Source organism: Strigops habroptila, chromosome 8, assembly GCF_004027225.2.
Source record: "Strigops habroptila isolate Jane chromosome 8, bStrHab1.2.pri, whole genome shotgun sequence".
Taxonomy (NCBI): domain Eukaryota; kingdom Metazoa; phylum Chordata; class Aves; order Psittaciformes; family Psittacidae; genus Strigops; species Strigops habroptila.
Window position 1 is genome coordinate 25,036,732 of NC_044284.2, and position 20,593 is coordinate 25,057,324.

Here is a 20,593-nt window from a genome sequence, read left to right on the forward strand (position 1 = left end):
TGTTGGCCTACACATTCTCTCTAAGATCTGCAGCACAGCTTAATAAGCCTTTATCCATGCTCAAAAGGTGCTGCAGTTCCATTTCTGATGCTAAAAATAATTGATAATAGGGTTTCTGGCTCAGTCTTAACATTTATGGGCCATGCTGCTTATTTCTGCTCTCAGAGATGTAAAGAGAAAGGAACCCATTACTTATTATACACGGAACCCATTATTTATTTCTATTTCTGTGAAGCCGACAGTTCCTTGTAGTACAGAACTCCAGTGAAAGCCAGGAAAACCTCTGTGCAGAGAGGTTGCAGGATCACACTTTTAACCATCTGAATTTAGCAGTCTGAACGTGTTCTGACTCTCCTCTTCCAAGAACCAAACAAAACGTTTGATCAAGGGCCACACAGAAGCTTCTTTTAAACCTTTTTTTCAGCTTAGAGTTCTGCTTGGAAATGGCAGACTTCAGTTCAGAAAATGTCCATTAGAGTCTGGTTTTATTTCTAAATAGTTACCCCAGTTTTTGCCATATTTGGATGTATTTCAGGAATAAACGCTTTATTAAGTAAGTGATTAAAAGTCCTCCCAGAAAAGCCAGAAGAGGTGCTCTAAAGATGAGCTCCAGGGCCAGAGGAGCTGCAGTCCCCACACGCACCAGCTGGAGCTGCGCCTGGGAGCAGAACGTGGCCTGTTGTTTTTCTCTGGCTGGGTTGTCAAAAATGCAGATTTGTGTAGTACATCTGGCTGAAACTGCAACAGTAAAAGCTTTTTAAAGACCCTCTTGTTCCTCTTATATAAACAAATACTTTTTTTTAGATTTACTAGGAAGTTAGAATTGCTGATGTCATGAAGCCATCAATTCTGGTCTAATATATAGGTATTACTCTCGACTCAGTGGGAATCACTTTTAGAAAAGGGAACTAGAAGTGTTTTCTTCAGCATTTTGCAGGCATGGTTCTGTATGTGTAATAAATTCTAGAGATTAATGTCAGTTTTTAAGGCAGGCTTACCTGACATACTCAGCTTCCTAAGTCATTAGAGCTAACTCCTTAAACAATTCCAAAATCCTATCAGAAAACTGCCAGGTGTGCGGCACAGCTGGACATTGGGCAGCAGTGCCTGTGCCCATGTCGCATTGCACATGCCCCTCTGTGCTTGGGGTGGATAATGCCATCAGCCCCGGCCTTACTGCAGCACACCGTGCGCTGTGCTGCCACTGAGGGTACCGCATGCTGCAGGCTCTCACAGGATTAAGCCCAGAATCTTTGGCTTTGAGCCTCTCCACCTTGGCCTGTTGAGCACTCTCAGTTTGTACAATGCCCAGCTGTACCTTCTTTGGTAACCTGTCTGCTTACTGATCTCTCAAAAATACTATTCCAAAAATGATAGTACTGCAGTGATACACAGATGTGCACATCCCAAGTCTCAGAAGGGACCTGGACATTTTACATTTTGCAGAATTATTCAGCTTAGTCTGCTTAGCAGGTAGCACTTTCTGCTCTTCAGAAATGTTTGCTGAATGAGCATGTCATTCACAGATTTAAACGTGCATAAGAATTAATTCGCATTTTGAAAAGCTAGTTTATAGGTAAGATGTGCATACATGTCACCTAAGCAAGCAACCACCTGTATGCCCTAAGTATCTTAATATTGTAGTTTATTACACCACACAGTTAATTTAAGTGTGTCTCTGTATCCTTTGTAAGTCCAGAGAGTTGTGAGAACAAGCCAAGCCACAGGAAAACATCACTATTTTTTAAAATCATGTCTGTCTAAATAGCCATGCATTTTCCCTAATAGATTACAGGGAAACTTTCTGTTGTAGAATCAGATCATTTCATGCATATCCTCCCTGGAGCCTCATAACATATCTAGTACAGTACTGCAGCCAAACCTCAATATATACATATATAGCAAATATATGTATATACTCTGTGAGCAATGCTGAAGTTATTTAATGCCACACGATGCAATGTGCATGCATGCCAAAAGTCTTAAGATCTGGCCCTTCATCTTCATTGACTGGTGTTGAAGGTCCTTGGTATGTTTCGACAGCCCTATCCCTGATGCTTCTACACAGTTGGGTGCGAGAGCCTGTCCTGCAGCAGTAGAAAAAAAATGGTATGAGAAGCTTCATTATGCTTGAAGCACATTTCTGTTCGAGGTGGCAATGTCGTAGAGTTGTGTGGAGCTGCTAGGGGAGGAGAGGGCACAAGGGGTGGAAAAACCAACACCAAGACCTGTGAATGATTTAGTTAAGAAGAAACCTCCCCATTCCCTTTCTCGTTCAGATTAACAGGTCTCCCTCAGTATCCATCAGGAAAAAGAGTCTTTTCAAGTGCAACAGCCATTTGTGATTGTACAAATTAATTTTGTGCCAATGCCCCAGCATGTTTCCCTGTACATGGGTGCATCTATTGCTCCCTCCAGCCAGACATGTGGTCCTGTCTGTCCCACAGGGTTCCTCACAGTTCCTCCAGCACCTGCACACCTTAGTGCTGGCTATTCTCAAGGACCTGGCCCCAAGGGCTTGCTCTCGCACACCCCCCGCGGGGCTGCACGGGTGAGGGACAAGGCTCCTGTGTAGAATAGAAGTTTGTACTGCTGGTATTCTACTCTGATTTTAATACTTTTTTTTTTTTTAATGGGAAACTGAGTTGATGGGGCACTTCAAGAGAGCCATGTCCTGAACTCTGCTTATGCAGACAAACATTTTGAGAATTGTTTCACTGCTTTGGGGAGTCTTAGCTTTTCAGCTGACCCACTGTGATGCCCATGGTGGCCGCGGGCAGCTCTTCTTGACAGTGGATTTTCACCAGCCATGAAAATCAAGCTCGGGGAATCTTAGGTTTGGCATTCAACAACCAAGACACTGAAAGCAGTGAACACTTCACAAAATCTGACTGAAACAAGGCCACTGGAGAATTTGTCATTTTAAATGATACACTGAAAGCACAGAATTTTGTGTAGGCCAACAAAAAGGGCTATTTTCAATTACTGCACTGCATGACTTTTGTAGATTTTAACTTCTCTTGTTTCCTAAACAATCAATACTACTTATTTATATTTGTCAATTAGTACTTAACACAATGTTTTCCAGTTTTAAGTTGCTATTGTAGCACTTCAGTTGACTTTAACTTCTAGTTACAATATAAAATCCACCAACTCATGGCCAATCCTCCTTTTTCCAAACTTACGTTCTATAGCAAAATGCTGTGTCTCTGGGTTGGCTCATTGCACATGTTATTCATTGTTTAAATTTTTTACCTATAGATACCCATAATATCTGCCGAACATCTGACTAGCCACAAGTATGTTACACAGATGTAGACATTTTGTCATCAAAAAGTAAGTTCCCAATGTGTTATTTCTTGCATTTTTCTTACCTTTATGTGTGCATAATTTGTCTTTTTCAGGGACAGGATGTTTTTATTTTCTTCCTAAGAAAACTAGTAAGATACGGGAAGGAGGCTCTGAACTCCACTGGCATGCCATTTTTCTCTGAGTGGAGACCCCATAGTTAGCAGTGACCACATTAGCTAGTGCATCAGACTAGGTGTCGGTATTAGTTTGTACATGGAGCAAAATCAGAGTCTAAAATTAGCAGTTGACATTTTGTTTATGAAGGATGACAGCTCCAGCACTGATGTGAGCCAAGGGCCAGGTCTTGTGGGGAGGTGGTTATGTTAAGTTGTCTTTAGAAAGAACAAATTTAAAATCTCCAGATTTGGAAAGCCAGCATCTCTGCAAATGCAGGTGTAGCTGTCTGTCTAGCTGACACCTGATTTCTCACAAGTGCAGGTTGTCAGATGATGACAATATGTTATGTACAGTATTTTCCTGGTATGGGTGGTATGGTGAGGAGAGGTCCCACAGTGTGGGTGCAGTTCACACCTGCATTATGTCAATGTGAATGGCGATTGGAGATAGTCTCTGTCAGCTTTTTATATGGCAACCTTCATCCTGCATAGCTTGAAATCTAGGTTTGTGTGCCTAAGCTTGAGATACCTTTTTTTTCCCCCTGTATCTTCCTGTGAGTAAACTGTAGATTCCAGTATGTTATTAAATTGCCTGTTGTCATTAAGACCACCCACAGCACATCACCTCCCTGAGGATAGCTTGCCATTTGTATTGCCTTTCTCTCCCTTGTGCTCCATTTCTGCTGTGCTTTTTATTGAATGGCTCGGTAATAACAGATTTATTACTTAGAGTGGGGATTAACTGATTTGCCACAGTGGGTTTATAATAATAGATATTCTTTCAGCTGAGCAAAGCCGTTGTTAAACTGCTTGAGTGACTCAGGTGGGATGCCTCTTATCTGCAGCCTAAATGTGCTACCAAGCTTCCCCCTGCAGTCAGCTGGGACTGGGGGTGTCCCCATTGCAGAGAGCACTCTTTAGAGGCATCCCTCGTGTGACAGGCAACGGAGACTAGAGAAACAGCTACACTAGTTGTGCAGTTAGGTGTGAAAAATTACCTTGGGAGCACGGGGCCCAGATTCCTGAGGATATTTAGGTGCCTCTCAAATACTGGTTTTACAGCAGCAGCAGCAGCAGCAGCAGAGGGAAGAGAGAGGGCCTGGGGCAGCTGGCAGCGCTGGTGCAGTGCTGGGTGGGGAGCTCCCTCCCAGGGGCTGAGCTCTGGTGCCGGGAAGCCATCCCCAGGTTCTGATCCCACAGCTGGAGCTTCGGAGCAGCGGGAAGCCAGCATCTTGTGCACTTTTACCACTGTAGAATTCAGGTGTAATGGGAAGTTCTGCTGCAAGAACACCTGCAGGTGGGAGGGACATCCCACAGGGGGCATGTGCAAGCTTCCCCATGCTTAGTGGCAGATATCCCTGCTGCACGTGTAAAGTTGGGGCTGATGTGGTGCTAACAAAAAGTTATGACTGGTTGAAAATGCTCTATGTTCTTTCCTTTCTAGATCATAACTAAAGAGAAAAGGACAGTGTGTTTGGGTGGAGAAGAGGACAAGCTCATTAGCCATAATGTATATATACCATCAAGCAACACGCGGAAACGCCCTCAGCAGTAAGACATCCACACATTGCATGTTAACGAGATGAAACAAGAACTTGGAAATCCACTGCACACTGTTGCCTATATACTTTGTACATTGAATTGATATTTGTGCTGAGGTGATCTTATTGTCTAAAACCTACAACATTGTCTATCTTTTCTAGAACAGAAGTATGCATATGGGTTTGAATATGCATATGTAGTCTATCTCCTACATAATCATGTATGTCACCTTGAAAAGACAGGCGATGATGTAACCATAAATCTATTATGTATTGGTACGTCTGTAGACCAAGATATAATTTTTTAAAGTAAGTTTATTTCTTTCAAGGTTTACAAATAACAAAGGTGCACCTTGTATTTAAAATTGCCATTATAGACGAGAGCGTGCATGCACAGTAATTTTTGTTTAAGAGTAATATTTTTAATGTAATAGATTGTAAGAAGTGGTAAGAAAGGTATCTGACAGAGATGAATGTGCCAAGCAAAACCACAACTGTGTATATTTTAAAGCACATCAATGGCTTTAAGTACCAAGTTGTTAAGGATTCTCATGAAGTGCCATAGACTGTACGTCCGATTAGAGTATTATTTCTGCAGTGTTATTTTCAGAACCACGTTTTCACTTACTTTGTTAGTACTAATCAGTCAAAGGGCACCATTCTTTTCAAACCAAAGCTGTCTCAGAAATGGCCAACTATTCCTTACCGTAACAGTAGACAGCACAAGAAAGATACTCTAGCCGTACAAATTAACCCATACTGGACATATATATAAACTCTTTTAAGGCATTGTAGTGTAATATTTATGCATATTTTACTGTATAACATGATATACGAAAGGGAAAAGCCATTTCTGAGACACAGTAATAAATGTTTGAGGAACTTCTTTTGCTTCTATTTATAGCCTCTGTCGAAAGTCAAAAGGACTATAAATGTTTTGCAGAGATGGGTTTCACTTTTACTTCATCAAAGTCACGCTCTACATGGTGACTCTAAACAAAGACGCAAGAAGCACTGACATCAGATGCATGACAAACCAAAATATGAAAAAATGGAGATGTTAATTAGTGTAGAAATCGGGTGGGTTAAATACTTGGGTGAGTTTTATATGTGATTTTTTTTGTTCAGATTAACTGCTTATAGCCTTAGAAAGCCTTTACAAAATAAAAACAAAAAAAAAAAAAAATAGATGTGCATTCAAGTTTTAAGAACGGATTCATCCAAAGGAATTCCTTTTAGTGGTTTGGATGTTGCAGCTAGTAAAGGATATTTTTGCTCTGTTCAGCAAAGTGCTGAAGTGGGGGCCAGGTCACTGGTAGCGTGGAGTGGAAGAAGTGTGAGTTCGGTTGTAGAACTCTCCATACTTCCAAGTTTACTGCAAGTTTTTATGCTTGAGAGAGATGCTTTATAGTATAAGAATGATGTGTTGATTTTACTGATTGTACTGTACATCTATTAAAGCCTTAGATTATTACATTACGGGTTAAAACCCATACCAATGTAATTTCAATCGTGTTAAGAAAGTATAGGTGACTTCACATGTTATTGTAGTTACTTAACATTATAGAATATTACTTATTTTTTTCTTGTTAAAAGTGTAGTTTTTATTTCTTACATTTATTAGATTGTTTTCATTTTCTATTACCAGTTGAATACCATTTCAGTTTATAGAATTTTGTTTTATTAGAGTTTACTGATGACTTTTTCAAAATACAAAAAAAAAGGTAGTTTTCTTCATAACATACTCAGTTTTGAATTTACATGTAGTGTCATATGAGTATTCGTATTATTGTTAACTAAATGATTTATATTTTACTGATTTAATATTACAATGTAAGAATGTCAGTCATTGTTAGTTCTTGTCTAGTTTTCATTAAAAGAACAAAGATCTTTTATATGGATATCTTATAATTATATAATCATTGCTAAGTAAGAAGTTAAGTTGTTGCTATGGCAACAATCCTGGCAGACAATTGAGTAATATTTTGATGATTTATTTTGTTTGTAATTAGTTATTATGAGAAAATCTAGTTCCTAGATATTAGAATAAAATTTATTTTCTACTGTATCCATTTCAAATGTTAAAATATTGTTTAAATATTTTTTGAAATCCCTGAATATCAGGCCTTGTTATAAATAAGCTGCATAATCAATAGATCAAGGGACTTTTTGTTGATAATCCAAATACTCAAAGTTTACGTAACAAAAATTATCGTGTGTGTGTGCAAACTCTTGAGGGTTGATTATGCTGCAGTTTAGCATGTGGGAACGTATAGAGAGAAGGTTGACTTTTTGCACTTCTGTATATAGTCAAAAAAGAGAGAAACCTGTATAATAGTAAGATCTTATTTTGAATAAAAATGTCTATAATTACAAGGAGTTTTGTTAAGGCTAATAAAATGACAGGCTGAACAAAATTGCTTGCAAAAGTGGCACAGAGTTAGCACTCCATACCCCTTCAAAAAAGTTGCTTTGCTTTATGTGGACAGCTTGTAGTTTGCCAGGATTTTTTCAGCTGGAAAGATATGCCATCCTTCCAAGATCTCATGACTGACAAAAGCTCCACTGGTTCAAATCTGCCTGAAAATCATTAAGAAAAAAAAAAAAAGAAAAAAAAGAAAAAAAAAAAAGAAAAAAAAGCAGGTACTTCAAACCATCAAGGTGAAATCATGGATCAAATATTCCGTACATTATTCAAAAACTACTGCATGTTTAAAATATCAAAAAGTATATTAAAGATATATGCTATTCAAACCAGTTTCTGACAATTTCAGTGGTTTATTGTTCACAAAAAAGATTCTTAAAAACAAATACTGACTTTCACAAAAAAGTTGAATCATGAACAGGCAAACCAAACAGCACACCGTAGCTGTAGTTGTTATGTGATTATTTTTATTGCTGTAGTGGTCCTGTTCTTTTAGCAGGTGAAAAAAACCCTGGGAAATTGTACCATTTTAATGGAAAGCATTCAAGAAACCTTGTCATTACACAAATGCCAAAGCTGGAAAGTCAAAGCGATTGGGCCATTGCTGTACCTGATCTCTCCAGTACTCACACTGAATAATTAGTGAAGTTGCACTTATTTGCAACCCTGCAACTTTCATCTGCTGAAAGGACAGATGTGCTTGGTTTTACTATTATGTAATCACAGACTTACTTTTTGCTTGTAGTTGCTCCAAATTATGTACTCTGTCCTGGGCTGCAATTTGTTTTTATGCTTATTTTATTATTACTGCTATAGTTGACCTTGCTGTATGGAAAAAAATAAAGTGAAATTGCCCTAATAAAAGTTCTCTTTCTTAATTACATTTTTCTGTATCAGGCTAAAAATCACACTGCTTCCTTTGCACACATTTTCAATTTTATCTGTGCATTTGTTCGATGAAGGGATATCATTTATTTGGGGAAAAAAACTTAGATGCTGGTACTGGGGTTTTTACAGTGCATCCTATGTTAAAGATACAGTAGATCTTTACAGAAGAAGACTAAGTATGTGTGAGGTTATTGTTAAATCCAGAGAATAAATACAAAGCACCAGGATACTGTAGATCTAGATCAAGCTTTTATTACCCTCTTGTGGCAATACTTTCAAGATGCAGGTAAAGGAGATGGGCCCTCAGCAGCTGCCCCGGTTTTGGTACCTGCAGCAAGGCAGTGACTGGCATTAGAGCGAACCCCATTTCCACATTTTACTCTTCCTTGATCAGTCTCCCACAGATCACTGATAATCAAAATTATTGACCAAAAAATCACAGGCTTAATTTGGAAAAGGAAACTGTCAGAACAGTTGGTTTCCAAGAGGATTGTAGGTGTCTCCTGTGCTCATTGGCGTAGCCCAAGAGACCTCACAATTCACAGGCTGGTTTTATCCACTTCTCAGCTGAGCACACCCAGACACCTCATTCCTGGCAGCGGAGCCCCTGGCTCATTGGTACTGCATTTGCATGCATGCTTGCAGTGACACCAGCAGTTAAATCTACCATTGCATTTAGCTGCCAAGTGAAAAATACTGTGTCAAGCAGTGCCAGCGTTCTAAATTAGTAAAAATAACGTGACTTGATTCTCCTCTCTAACCAATGAAGGCAGCCATAGAGGTTCCTGTGGTTGATCTGGCAGCTGTTGTTGGTCAGTCAGGCAGGAGGAGACCAAGTGGTGTGGACCCTGGGCCGCTGGCCCCACAGGAGCTTGGGGTCACGCAGGACCCTCTGCCACAGCTGGTCCAGGTTTGTCCCATCACACCGGGTGGCGCTGGGGGCTCAGGCTAGTAAGCAGGTACCAAGCAGCAGCTCTGCCCATAGCAGGGCTCACACAGGAGAGCCAAGAGAAATCAAACCACTCAGCTGCTGAGGAGAACCACGAGAAGGAGCTTCTGCCAAAGCAGCATCGGCATCTGCAGACCAAGAAGCCCACAGCCGTGGCACCTCACTGGCCAGAGCTGGGGTGGTAACAACTGTGGAAGCAACAACAGCAGCTGTAGCAGTTGTTAAAAGCGAAATATAAGGATTTTGTTCAAAGGGATCCATGTGTATCTGCAGCTGAGATGCTTTCCGAAATGAGTGAGGGATTCTCAGCCTTTGGGGAAGGAGGAGCAGGAACCTGAAAAGGAGTTCGAATGGCCTTTGTGTGATCTGTAATGAGAGCAGGGAATGGCGCCAGGAAGAAGGAAACAGAGTAATTCTGAGTGTCTTTTTCATCCAGATATGAGTTGTAATAAAAACCAGCCTATATCCTGCCCAAACAGAGCTGATCACACCACTGTGGTCCTGGCAGTGGCCTCATGCTGTGTGCCTCAGTGCCTCACACTAGCTGCTAGCACTGCCTTGGTGCTGGGGGAGGTGCTGGGTCAGGCATAGATCTGCCCTCTGGCAGCACCTGAGACACACAGCAATGTAGGGTTGGGGAGAGAGGCACCATGCTGTGGGATGTGGCAACCTATCCCAGCATCAGCTCCCGCAGCCCTGGGCCACAGGGAGAGCAGGCTTGGAGAACCGCACAGGTGCCTGCAGAGGTGCTGAGTGCGCTGGTGGGTGTGGGGGCCCTCAGCTGGGGGTAAAGGGCTGGGGGCAGCAGGGCACTGCTTCACTGAGAGCTTGCTGCAGGAGGAAGCTGGGAGCCTCTGGGTGCGCAGGTAGGGCCTGATTGCTGCTGGGGTGGGTGTGGTGTTGGGGTCTCTGGGGGGAGATCCTCCAGGACACAGCTCCTCCACAGCCTTGGGAGGGCACCAGCATCAGAGGAGTCTTTGCCTGATGCTGGTGCAGCACTGGCTGGGGTCTCATTGCCAGGTTGGTCTTGCCAAGGTCCAGCCCAATGCACCTGGTTTCTGGCTAATGGCAGTGGGGCTGCAGTGCCATGGAGTTCTCCTCAGGTCTGTGGTTCTGCCTTGGCTCTGAGAGTTAGTGATTAAAGCGCCGGGTGGTAAGGGGTCTTTGATGCTGATTTTAAGGAGTTAAGAAGGGATGATCCTCCTGCAGCTGACCTGTCAGAGGTGGTGGGGCCCTTCCGTGGGGTGAACTGCCTGTGGCATGGATAAACCTCTCTCAAAATGCTTCCACCTAATTGCTGTGCAGGGCTGCCTGGTTTTTGAAAGGCGCAGCTGAAGTGCTCCAAAATGGCTTGTGTGCAGCTGCTTTAACAGGGATTTCTCATTGCTGCTGGTGGTGCTGAAAGCCCTGTGGTGGGGTGGGATGGGATGGGATGGGGTGGGGTGGGATGGCTGGTGACAGCGACAGTACCTGGTGGTACTGCAAGAACTCGGTCTGCTGATAGAGTTGTGCTGGAGGAGGCCCAAGTGCCTGTGGTGTTTGCAGCTGGACGCCCCCTTGCCTGCAGCTTGTTATAAACACTCAAGGAACAAACCAAAAGCGAGTAAGAAGTTGATGTGCTGTATCTTTCATGGAAGTTGGTGAAGATGTTAGAAGGTGTATTATCCCTGTGCTGATAAACTACAAGAGGAAATGGACCACAGTGGTATTTCAGGAATGCACTGGAAATGAAGTGCAGTTAGTCCTGAGCACCCAAAAGCTGAGGGAGGGTACGGCCAAGCAGCATTCATCACACACCCGTACTTGGTAGCTAAGAATAGACAGTTTGGAGTCTTTTACCCACCACAGGAATTTAGCAAGCTTGTCATGGCATATATTGGCAGTTACATGGCAGCAGCAGTGAAACCACAGTTAAATAGTGGCAAGAGGAGAGTGACAATTATGGAATAAGACTGGTTATGCTCTTCTGAGGGCAAACAGCACATGGCACAGCATGTTCAGTGTCACAGGAGGGGGTCCCTCCCTTGCAGGCACCCACCCTGTGAGGGGTGGGATGGGGGTGCCATGGGCACAGCGCAGGCCCTTGGCTCTGGGGCAGAGAGAGCAAAACCACTTTGAATGTTTTCATGTGCCCCCAGCCACAAGATGGTGCAGCGGTGGGAGGCACTTGCCGCACTCTCTGAGGACTGGGATGTATCTGAATGCTCGGGAGAGCAAGCCCAGGCTGTCCCCCTGGCCGGCGGAACACGAATGAAACCGCAGGGCTGAGTGCAGGCTCCTGAGCTGTGGGATGCTGGAGAGATGCCCAGACAGGCTAGGCCAGGAAGGAGGTGGGATGCTTGTGCTGGAAAGCGATGTCTGCACTGGAGAAAACATTCAGTCACAAGGGAAATGTTTTTTTCTCTGCTCTTCCTTTGATGCTGTTGTTAATCGCAAGCTGTAGTCGCCTGGATGTGCTGGTTATCCAGCCTGGGCTGTATACGGAGCACGTGGTATTTGGGGCTGTACTTCCGCAGGGAGCACAGTGTGCTGCATAGGGCCAGGCTGGGCACACAGCCCCAGGAGCAGCTTTGCAGCTGGGCTGGAGCAGCCACGGCTGCCTCCTGGCTGTGGCGTTCTGCAGGGATGTTGCGAAATGCTGTTTGAGGAAAACAACAAGCCCTTCTGTAAAGCAGTGTTGCTAATTGCCTTTTCAACCCATATCTCGTTTTTTCTCTTCTCAGTGCATACCTCTGGTTCAGGAAAAGGTCAGCAGTGGAAGTTGCTGCTTTCTACCTTCCTCTCAAGTATGGCTGGCTTTTAGGTGGTCTAAACCACAGAACCATACCTTATACAAAATGACCTGTGTATCTTACTGTTAGCATTAGTAGGGCACAGTGTCACAGAGGGAACTCCTGTGGTAACAAACCTCCGCTGAGTGGGCAAGTCTCAGCCAAGCTGTTTGTCTTGGTAAGGCTAAAAATGGAGTCCTGTGTCCTGCTGATAGCAGGCTTAGTGCAGGGCAGGCACCACATCTTGCCGTTAGCACATAGAAGCTGCTCCCAGCACTCACTGGAGTGTGGAGTCCATCTTGATGTTTGTGTGTGTGTTTGGCAAATCCAGGTGGACCCGCCCAGGGTCATGCCTCAGTTGCAGCACCAGGGCACAGAGGCCAGTTGCCTTCTCTTCTTCCTGTTCCTGCACCCACCTCTTGCTGTGCAGCCAGGAGCAGCGATGCTTGCACTTATTGTCTGTGAGCTTGACTGCTGCCCCCTGACAGAGCTGCTCCTGTGCTCTCCCGCTGTTTCAGCAGAGGCGCGTTTAACACTGGGTGACTTTGGGGGCTGGTGCGGCATTGCAGCCTGGGTGCCACTGGCTGTGGGTGCTCCCTGGCACATGTGTGGGACCTGCTGTGGTGGAAGCATGGGGTGTGCTGAAATACTGAACGCGAAGCATGAAGAAGAGCCTGGCTCAACACCAAGCATTTGGTTAGTGCGCGCTCGTTAGGGGTGGATACTAACTGACATCAGACACTGAGAGCTGCTGCACTTTGGGTCTGTAGCAAGCGCTGCATCTCATTTCATGGAGTATTTCTGCAGCCAGTCAAAGTGTGGCAACAGCCTGTGTGGAGCGTGTGGTGTGTCTGCAGCCAGCCTAAGGGGCTAAGGGTTTGCACTTTTCCCTGCTGCAGGTCACCCTGAGTGCCTGGCGGTGCAGCGGCCCCTGCACTGCCTGCCCCATGCAGCACCATTGCCTGTGGCAGGCAGGAGCTTGGCCTGAGTGCTGGATTTGGATGATTCCAGTCATGCTCTGGGGCACTTACATGAGGGGTAGCCCAGCCTGGGGCAAGCTGGTCCTCAAGTCCAGTGCAAGCAGCAGCTGGGACGGGAATAGGTCTGAGCTGCGGCAGTGTCAGGGGCCGGGGCAGGAGGTGATGGACAGCCACTCATCCCTGCCTTGTCCTCATTTGTTGCGTGCTTGACACCACTGGCCTCGTGCACCTCTGCTGCAGTGTGCAGGGGCCACTCACTGCTTCTCACAGGGCTGTTGTGACCGTACCATGTGTCCTGCAGCAAAACTGAAATGGTGGTGAAATAATGTCTGTATTTAAAATGCCATCTCTGTGATTGGTACGTACACACACGTGTGAAATGGATCCATGTCTAGCGTCTGGCTAGGTGTGCTACTGGGCAGGGCTGGAGGAGTAGCTGGTGAACGAATGACAGCTGGTGCAGTGTGGTGCATTCCTTGCAGTGCCAGCAATCGCAGCCTGCTTGAATTGTATTACCTGAACATGGGATTTGGGATGGGAGGGATGTAGGACGCTGACACCTAATGTTGAAGGGGTCTGTGACTGTGGCCACAGGCCCTGTGGCATTGGCAGCTGTAAGCAAAGAGGGTAAATGCATCCAGTGTGTTATTTTACCCAGCCTCTGACAGCTGCTTCTCGCTTCAGCTCCTTCCTCTGTTCATAATTTCTAGTGCAAAAAGGAAAATGATGTGAAAAGATCGTTACTGCATGAAACCCAGTTCTGAACATCTGTGCAGAATTGAAAATTTCAACCTAAAATAGATGCATAGATACAGAGTGAAAAGGAGAAATTTATGGAAGAGAGCTTGAAGAAATTAACAAGAATCTAACTTGGCCTATAAAATTGCTCTGGGGGTATCTGAGTATCTATCAGCCTTCCTTTCTAAGCTTCACTTACATTGCTGTATTAATTTCTCCTGATACCAGGTATTAATCACCTTAACTATGTCCATTCTCTAAAATAACTCCATGCTCTTTGGAGGACACACATCTCCAAAGTGTGGTGCAAGCCTTGGTCTTTGTGGCCCTTTATATGTCTTATCTGTGGCACAAAATCAGTTGGCCAGGAGATCTCTTTGAAGCTGGCAGCACCTTGGACACAAGCCACCTTGCAGTGAAAGCCAGTCAGGGAATGGCGTTTTACCAATTTCCACTGCTGTAACACTGCTGGTAAGCTGAGATTTGTTAGCAATATCCCCTTCAGTCAGAAGCCCCTCCGCGTTCAGTTCACCAGGCTCCGCCAGAGCAGGAGAGGCCATGGCAGGGTTAAACCAGAAAGTGTTGTGCATGCAGACCACCAGCTGGCAGGAGCCCCAGTCCTCCCTGGGGTGCTGCCAAGGGGGCTAAGCAGATATGAACGTACCCCAGGGATGTTTTCCCCCACATGCCCCAGGGATGTTTTAGGGTGCCAGCCAAGGGTGTGGGAAAGGGGTGCTGCATGGCCAGGGGCCAAGGGCAGCCATGGCCTGTGAAGGCTCCCAGAGCAGGAGCACTGTCCGGGAATAGCCTTAAACATGGCTAAAAAAAGAGGGCAAGCACCTATCTGCCTTAGCTACGCCGGCTTGCCTGAAATGCTGCAGCAAGTGCTTGCCACCTGAGCTACTGCTCATGTCTTGGATCCAATGAGCTTCTGTGTCCAATGCTGCTTCAGTAATTGAACTTTAATCTGCTACGTGTTCAAGTTTACTTAGATTATTTTCCTTTGGAAGAACCTCATCTAACCAGGCATTGGCAAACACAGATGCTGGCCTGTTGTTAGAGGCAAGCTTCTGCATACTTGTATTCACTAACATATTAATGACAATAATAAAACTACACTGTAAGCCTAAGGCGGTTGTTTACCATCGTTGCTGGAATTGGTGAGCAAAATGCTGTGGTGTTTCAGTTCTCATTAGCCCTGTAACTGCAGGCAGCAATGGTGGTCCCCTTCCCTGGCAGTGGCCGTGTCTCCAGGGCAGGCTGCATCTCTGGGACTGTGGGGTGAGGATGCTGCTGGCTGGGGCAGCAGCACAGCTGTCTGGCCTCAGGCTCCCGGACAGGACTTGCCCAGTGCTGCAGCAGGACTGGGCACCAAACTTAGCTCAGCCCCCTTGGAAATCTTTGCCTTTGGTAGTGACACAGCTCAGCCCAGCTTGATATGCAAACACTCTGACAGCAAAGTGAGGGTTTCGTTCCCCCAGGGTTGTTACTGATTGCCTTTGGGTACCTCAGTCAAACAGAGGGCTTGTTGCAGGAGAGCAAATGTGCCACGTTTGCTGCTTTCTGACTCACTGGTAGGTAAATTGGGCAATCTTCTGTTTCCCAATCTGTTTTCTTTCTCAGGAATTCAGGCTTTGCCTTGCTTAGAGCACAGCAAAAACATAATTGAGCTGCTAGTTCACACATGCATCCCTCCCTGTTCAACAGATGCTGGCAAAAGCCCCCATTTTTCACCAGAAGGAAGCCAGGGCTGTACCCCGCACCCTCGCAGCTGTGTGTCCACCTGCTGAGCCTTGCATGGCTGTGACCTGCTCCTCTGTGGTCCCCTCCTGCAGACCGAGCCACATCCTGGGGTCCTGCTGACCCTGAATTGCTCCCAGGGTGAACGCTGCAGCTGGGGACCACGAGCCCCCCATGAGGTGGGTGCTGCTGCAGGGCCAATTGGTGCCACGCTCCCACAGGGACAGGAGAGGATGGGGCTAGTCCCATGCCCTGAGATGCCCCAGTGTGCAGGGTGATGTCCCGCAGGCAGCACCCAGTGTCAGGAACTGCCAGAACCAAACTGTTTTTCACATGCTGCTTCTGCACCACTTCATATTCAGCACTGAAATGTAGGCCTTGCCATATCCAAATTAATTTTCTGGCATTTTACATTTCATCCTGTTTCAGTAACTGGCAGCGCTCCCCTTCCCCTGTACCTTGCAGCCCAGATTCTGGAGGGGAGCACTTGTACCCTGTTCTGCTGGGCAGGTTGGTGTCCCTCCAGCCTGCTGACTGATGGACAGACACAGCAGGGCAGCAGAAAGGACACACCTCTAACTTTTTTCTTTCCCCTTCCCTCCCACCTCACACCCCTCTCTCCCTTTTCCCAATCCTGGGTATCAGTTTGTAATGCTGCAATTTGAAGGTACCCACTTGTGAAGGATGGGCAACACTTTCTTGTACTTTATTTGTAAATTCTTTCTCAGTAGAGTGATATTAATAATTATGTGAACCAAACTGCTACTGAAGTCATTTGCTTTCCAAGTGGCATCAGTTCAGGCTACTACAGGGCAGAAATCAGTGAAGAATTTGGCACCCTATTTTGAGCATGCTGTGACAGTCCTCTTAGGCAAACAGAATTTTGTATTAATTTTTTAATCCCTCATGTCCTACCCTTCTGAGCTGAAGACTCATTCTGGGAAGAAATCTGTTAAACCCGGCATGTGACTTTCTCACAGCACCGCTTGAGATGTAGATTTGAATGGGAACAGGAAGAAATGTGTCAACAACTTCATGTCTCTTCTTGTCTGGAAAGCAACATCCCTTGCCAAGTCAGTAATGCCTTTTGGCGAGGCACGCTGCCTGCCAAGCCACATCCCTGCACCATGGGCTCAAGTACCCCTGGGACGCTGCTTGGAGCCCTGTGGGCCAGTGGTCCTCACGCACTGCAATGGGCTGGAGGTGTATGATGGGGATATCTCCACCTGCCTGCCGCCGGCTGGAGGGAGCCATGTGTTCTCCCTCCACTCGCTGCTCCTGCTGTATTTCCAGGGGGAGGCTGAGTCATCCCCTCGGTTTTTTTAATATTCTGGGGGAGGTCCAGCTGTCTCCCCACCAGGCGTGGAGCGTCTGTGCCGCACGGCTCCAGCCTCCGTGGTAGCGTGGTAGCTTCCCACTTCATCCTTAATGTCATTGTTCATGGAGAACAGCATGTCCTGGTGGTGTGCTGCCCTCTCTCTCAGGTCACTCATTGTCACTGCATATGTGGGATTGGCTTCATCAGGGCTAAAACACGGCTGTGTTCGCACCTCCTCTCTCTAGGAAGAGATGAGCATTAAAACCATGCTGGAGCTTGTATTTTATCCTGTGTATTTGCTGCAGTTGAGGCGTGTTGGCTTCGTGCACCGATTTTCTTCCCAGACTTGCTCCAGTGGTTGGAAGAAGTCTGGGAACATGTTTTTGGTAAGGGAGCATGTCTTCCTAGCAAACCTGATCCAGCATGGTTGGGCCATGCTGCAGAGCCACCGACAGCCCCCCAGCTCTGCTTTGGGCAAAGATCATGTGCTGAAGTGCAAACTGTTGAACACATGGCCACAGGGAGGCTGCTGGCTTTTATCATCTGTGCATAACCTCCATCGACAGAAATTTGGATGCAACCCGGATGTTGAGATAAGAGCCAGTGGGCCACTCACACCCAGACTCCCTGTGTGCAGGGCCATGCCCCTGGTCCCCCAGCTGCGGTGGGAAAAGTGGCATCCCACAGGCACTGCCAGTCTTGTAATGCCTGATCCCCTCTGTGGGCATCATTATGGCATATTGGCGTTTGTTTTTGCAGATGGATTTTGGTCTTTGAGTGCTTGTATAGGGTAAAAAAAGAAAAATATAAGAAAATGAACATATACTCCTGGGTTTCAGTAGTGGGCAGGGGATTGCCATGGCATTATACAACTTATTAAAAACATTATTCTAATAGGCAATGCACTGGAATTTAAAAAAAAAAAATTTTTTTTTTGCAAAGCATGTGGGGATTTGTTTCAATTAAGTGTCACCAGACACACGCTGGGTTACACTAGCTGTGAGCTGAGTTTATCTCTCAATTAGTTGGTTAGCTTCCCTGGCTGGTGCAGGCACAGGGCGTGCCGGGGGGTGCCTTGTGCTGGCTAGTTAGGATTTCTGTGGGGGGAGGCGTATGGCAGCTTGTTTTAATGAGGAAGTTAACATTAAAAAAACCCCAGCCAAGAAACCAACCAGCCCAAAGGACAACTCAGCCCCTGGGTAGTTGCTCTGCCCAGGCTGCACCAGGAGGGACTGGGGACACCCGCGGCAGGGATAGGCTCTCCACCTCTGTGCAGTGATGGGACAAGCACCCAGAGCAGCTCAAACCCATTGGCTGCACAATGGGTACCTGATGTTCCTGAGAACCGTGTTCCTGCAGCATTTGAGATAAACTGATATGGAAATTATCGCAATAACATAACACTAGACGATGCATCCCCCTGTGCTGGAAAGGTTCTCATTGCCTTTGTAATGTGCTCTCATTGCTGTGTAGTGGATGTTTTAACTCTAATGTGGGGACAGTCCCTGCGGTACAGCTCCAGCCTGGGCACAAGCTGCTCCAACTTACTGACTGGGTTTTTTCCCCACTCAGGCTGAACCCCAGGTTTGCTGCTGCTTGTCAGCGATTGCAACTATCAGGGGAGTCAATGCAACGAGATAGGAAAATCTTTGTATCTCATTCTGCAAAACTGCACAGATCTGTTCTGGTTTTTTTTTTTTTTTTTTGTCCCTTAAAAAAAAATAAAATTCCAAAGATATCTTAAAACAGGGTTAAACAAGGAAAACTCTGGATATGCAGAATTACTGTGTACAGATAAGCTTTGGTGAGGAGAGGTTTCATCTCCTGTTAGTTTGCATGGGTGTATGTTAGTTTTATGAAGTTGTATGGTGTAATTTATCTAGTCTTTCCTATTTATAGGAACATTTCAAAGTAAAATGTTAACAGTTTGAAATGTTGCCATGCTCTAGCACTTTTTGTTTTAACACTGTTCAATGTTAAAAAAATTAATATTTTGACTCAAAATACTGAACAGCAACTCTGAATGTTAAAAACTTGTAGCTCATTTCAAAATATGTCAAAATTTCCCAGGGAACGGGAAAACTGATTTATTTATTTTTTGGACCACCTCTGAGATTGCCAATGAACTGCACTGGGTCTCTGCAGCAGAAATGTCAGTGACCGGTGAAAGGCCCTCAGGGACAAGGCCCCAGTGCTGGTGTCCCATGTACGTGTTGAAGCCCTTTAAGGAGAGGGAGCAATGCCCTTGGATTTCTGTGAGCATGGCCTTTCAGGTGCGGCTGGCTTCTAGTATTTAGCATTTTCAATAGATGCATGATGGTCTTCAGAGGTACTGGCCACTGGCCACCACCACCAAAGATACTGTTGGGAAATCATGGCATTTGGTGACTCTGAGAATTACTTACACAGCCTGCTGGCTTTTCGTGGCTGAAACTATTCCCCAGAACTGAGGGAAGTGGCAAAGTTTAAAGACTTTGAACGTGGGACCTTCTGGTGGGTATCAGCCCAGCTATCAAGTAGAGCTAGCTTCGCTTGTCTGCCAACCCCTGTTAAATTGCCGAGTGCAGGCCTGGTTTCCTTCTTCAGTGCACCAGAGGAATCTGTGCAGCATTCCAGTAATTTAGAAAAAGACATTAATTATTAAGCAGGCATATGTCTGGGTTCAGTGGGATAACTTAGCCTAAGAGATATAAATCTGTTTGCAAAGCTGTTTGTGCGGAACATCTGTTTCTGCAGAGCAGCCTATTGTAGAGGGAAAAAAGTTTATAAATAAAATAGTTTAAAATGTCAACAAAGGCTCTGGTATGAACAGCCAAAAGTTCAGATAAGATAGGAACCATTAGAGGCCACTTCTCTCAGCCTTTGAAAACAAATTGGGATTTTTTGATAGTAAAAATTGTCTGACTTGGCTGTGAAGCCCTGGGGTGACCCCAGCCCCTCAAGTCTCACTGTTGGCAGGGGCAGGGCCCCACTGGCCCTGGGCTCTGCCCTCCCATGGGGCACCGCATCCTCCTGCCCCACAGCCAGGGGCCTGGAGCTGCGCAGGAGTGGGACAGCTGGTCCTGTCTCATCCCACAGGGCAGGAACAGAGCCCATCCAGCCACTCTACATGCCCTCGCTCCAGCCGGCTGCGAGGCATCCTGGTGTTCCACGTGGGGAGAGCAGCAGCTGCTCCCTGCATCTTCTGATCTTGTTATCATCTTCTGGCACTTATGTCCCTAATAGCTTGTGCAAAATTAGCTTTACTGGGAATGTGTGTGTACTTTAGCTCTTTGCTCCTAATGCATTAATTAAGCACAGGAGTCAAGGGCAGCACCTGCAGGAAGCCAGGCTGCAGTCAGGAAAAGGGAAAGCTGCCTTCCAGGCCCAAGGTTGTAGAAAACCCTCAACCCAGTGCCCCCACTCCCAGCCCTTGCCCTGGTGCCCCCATGCCCCTGCTCCCTCCTGGCCAGCCATGCTGTGTCTTTCCAGAGCAATGCCAGGGTGAGTGGAGGGGACAGTAGCCATGTGCCAGGGTTGGCACCTGCCCCACTCAGCCCACCCACTGACACGGGGGGCCCTGGCCCATGCCACAACAGCAGCTTCCAGAGGAAAAACCAAAGGGCACAAAGGGAATTGGCTTAGAAATGTGCTTCCAAACTGTGGGAACCACAAATTAGACAATTCAAGTGACGTTTCTCACATCACTGCAAGGATGGGCATTTGCAGGTGCAGTTGCCGGTTGCGTAATGAGTGCAATCCTTTTTTTATTGTTTAAATAATAAAAAAATATGATT

At 45.9% G+C, this 20,593-nt stretch overlaps 1 protein-coding gene across 15 annotated transcripts in view; it reads left to right on the forward strand.

The window, feature by feature from the left end:
- MBNL1 (muscleblind like splicing regulator 1) overlaps positions 1-7,760 on the forward strand; it is a 112,947-nt gene extending 105,187 nt beyond the window's left edge. For all 15 annotated transcript variants that reach the window (XM_030495429.1, XM_030495420.1, XM_030495430.1 and 12 more), the window contains 2 exons: positions 3,262-3,336; positions 4,912-7,760. In XM_030495429.1, the coding sequence (XP_030351289.1) occupies positions 3,262-3,293 (32 nt within the window). In that variant the 3' untranslated portion in view covers positions 3,294-3,336; positions 4,912-7,760. The remainder of the gene's footprint in view (positions 1-3,261; positions 3,337-4,911) is intronic.
- The last annotated feature ends 12,833 nt before the right edge of the window (positions 7,761-20,593 follow it).